General features: G+C 40.1%; 1 protein-coding gene across 1 annotated transcript in view; it reads left to right on the plus strand.

The window, feature by feature from the left end:
* Window positions 1-835, plus strand: part of LOC122341832 (retinal rod rhodopsin-sensitive cGMP 3',5'-cyclic phosphodiesterase subunit gamma-like) — a 2493-nt gene extending 1658 nt beyond the window's left edge. The window contains exon 3 of the mRNA XM_043235479.1: window positions 16-835. Coding sequence (XP_043091414.1) covers window positions 16-119 — 104 coding nt within the window. The 3' untranslated portion in view covers window positions 120-835. The remainder of the gene's footprint in view (window positions 1-15) is intronic.
* The last annotated feature ends 1813 nt before the right edge of the window (window positions 836-2648 follow it).

Consider the following 2648-nt stretch of genomic DNA (forward strand, 5'->3'; position numbering starts at 1 on the left):
GTTGTTTGAGATTATGTGCAATCATATTTTTCTCTCTCACAGACTTTAATGTGATCTGTCCGTGGGAGGCGTACAGTCACCTGGAGTTACATGAGCTGGCCCAATACGGCATTATTTGAGGTCACTTCCTGTTCCCACATCCCACTGAACAACATCCTGCACCTTAACATGTCTTTTAAATAATAATATTCACACAGCAATATCTTTGGTTGATGTTCGGTTAGTTACGCAGAGACAACTTTTACCAGCAGTTATCAGTCATCAATAACAAAACGGACGTTAGTTAATCTACCTCTTCAAACTGAAATTTCATGCAGAACTAGATTCATTTCACTCTATCGCCAATTCTAATTTCAGATTTTTACTGTATTGTTGTACGTGTTATAGAATTTTAATATTGACATGCAATTGACATTTTAGGTGTCAGCTTTTATTTCCATACGATCCTGAAAAAAACATAGCATGGTAGCGTGAGTTTCTCTTTTCTTTTCTTTCTTTTTTTGAAATAGTTTTTCATTTTGTCAAGTTGCAAATGTCCAAAATGAGTTTGGACACCGCGGGGTCTCAGTGTTTGCCCATAGCGCGAGTACTGGGAGCAGCTCTCTGTGAGAGCTCGGCCCAGTTTATTGGCCTTATGACGCTGGAGAGCCGTGCAAGAGTGAGTGCGGCTCATACCTGGGAGAGCAGAAAAGATTTGGACATAAAATAAAGTCTGATTGTTTTCATACTTTCAGTCTATCTGAGTAGTTTCTGAACCTCTGAAACATTATGCAGTCTGTAAAGCAAGATGGTTTACATAGGCCTTCAGGATTTTCAGCCAATCAAAACACTTAAATCATTCTCAAAATATATCAGTGCCAATGAATTAGATGAAATAACCTAAAGCTTATAGCCTGACGAACCAAGAGTTTGGTTTAACAAACAAAGTGTTTGTAAGTATATCCACTGGTGTTCCCCAAGGATCTATTCTGGGTCCTTTGCTTTTCACATTACACATCAATGATCTTCCATCTGTCCCAAAACTAACTTCCAAATGTATGCAGATGAATGAGCTTACAATTCTTAGTACATGACACAAAACATTGTATGTTTTTTTGTTGTTATTTTTACCAAAACTAACAGATGTTTTTGTATCGGGGGAAAGACCATGAGCTGTATCTGAATATAAGTAACTCATTGATTTAAGGCTCAGTCTATAACCGAGTCAGGATTAGTCTATCAAACTAGATTTATTCATATTTATATGTTGTCTCAGGCCGNGCTTACAATTCTTAGTACATGACACAAAACATTGTATGTTTTTTTGTTGTTATTTTTACCAAAGCTAACAGTTCAAGTGTAGCGCCAGATGTTTTTGTATCGGGGGAAAGACCACGAGCTGTATCTGAATATAAGTAACTCTGATTGATTTCAGACATTGATTTAAGGCTCAGTCTATAACCGAGTCAGGATTAGTCTATCAAACTAGATTTATTCATATTTATATGTCTTCTCAGGCCTCTTTGATGCATGTGCATTTCATGATAATTTACATTACATTACATTAGCAAGCTTTAAGCTAGCCTCGGTTATAGAATCGTGCATTTAGGATAATTTCATTAAACCAAACAACATAAATGTTTTATGGTGTGCAAACTAGATCGATTTTTTGCAAACAGTTTCATCTACATGACAGATGTTGATAATGTCCACCCCTTGTTTTGCATTATGAATTGCAGTGGAAGCATCACCTTATATTGAATATTAGACTTTTGACCAGAGTGACCCATTAAAAACAATAAAAACCAATTAAATCCTTGTAATGCCTTTAAGACTTTACATGCTATCATAAAATTCCTAGACTGTTTGTCTCCAGAATAAACAACTTAACGTCTCCAGATGTGAAATGCAATGAATTCGTTAAATACAGGCTGGTTCATATCCCCCATGGCACAGTAGGCTGTTATTGGAAACATCTGAATCCATTCACTGCGGTGATTGTGAGTACGCATCATGCTGAGCTCTGCTCCACCGTATCCTCTGCAGCAGACGGGCCGTTACTAACAGAGTGAGTATCTGGACCCCCAGGACAATGATGACTACTGTAATAATCGCTCTGCTGTGCTGCTCGATCCAGCGCGAGATGCTGCCCAGACAGCCGCCCAGGAAGATCACACTCTGGGCAGAGAACTCGTCCAGCTGCTGGGCGCCGACTCCACACTGGCTGTTCCACACCGTCCCGTTCTCTAGGGGGTCTATACAGCACGAGGGGGGCACTCCGCACGCCTGGACCCCTGGAGCCGAGCAGTTGAAGTACCTATGCCAAGAGAAACGGACAACGGTGAGACTCGCACAAATAAGTATGGCATGATGCTTTGTGAGTTAGGGGGAACTGATGGGTGTAATAGTTAAGCATCGTTGCAAAAATAAGCACATTTGTGAGTAATAAGTAATTGACAGTGTTGCTGAGACATGCTTAGACACCATTGCTTGGTTGCTAAGGTCTTCTGATTGGTGTTTAGCATGCTGTTGTGGGGTTTCTAGGTGTTTACTAGCTGAAGCCAAAAGAGTGCATGCAAAACTTGCATCATGCTAGGATGTTGCCCTGTGGTTGCTAGGATGCCACTGTTGTTTACTGGCCCAAGATATTCTTGTCTTGTTGTTGTTGT

This window comes from Puntigrus tetrazona, chromosome 3, assembly GCF_018831695.1.
Source record: "Puntigrus tetrazona isolate hp1 chromosome 3, ASM1883169v1, whole genome shotgun sequence".
Lineage (NCBI taxonomy): Eukaryota > Metazoa > Chordata > Actinopteri > Cypriniformes > Cyprinidae > Puntigrus > Puntigrus tetrazona.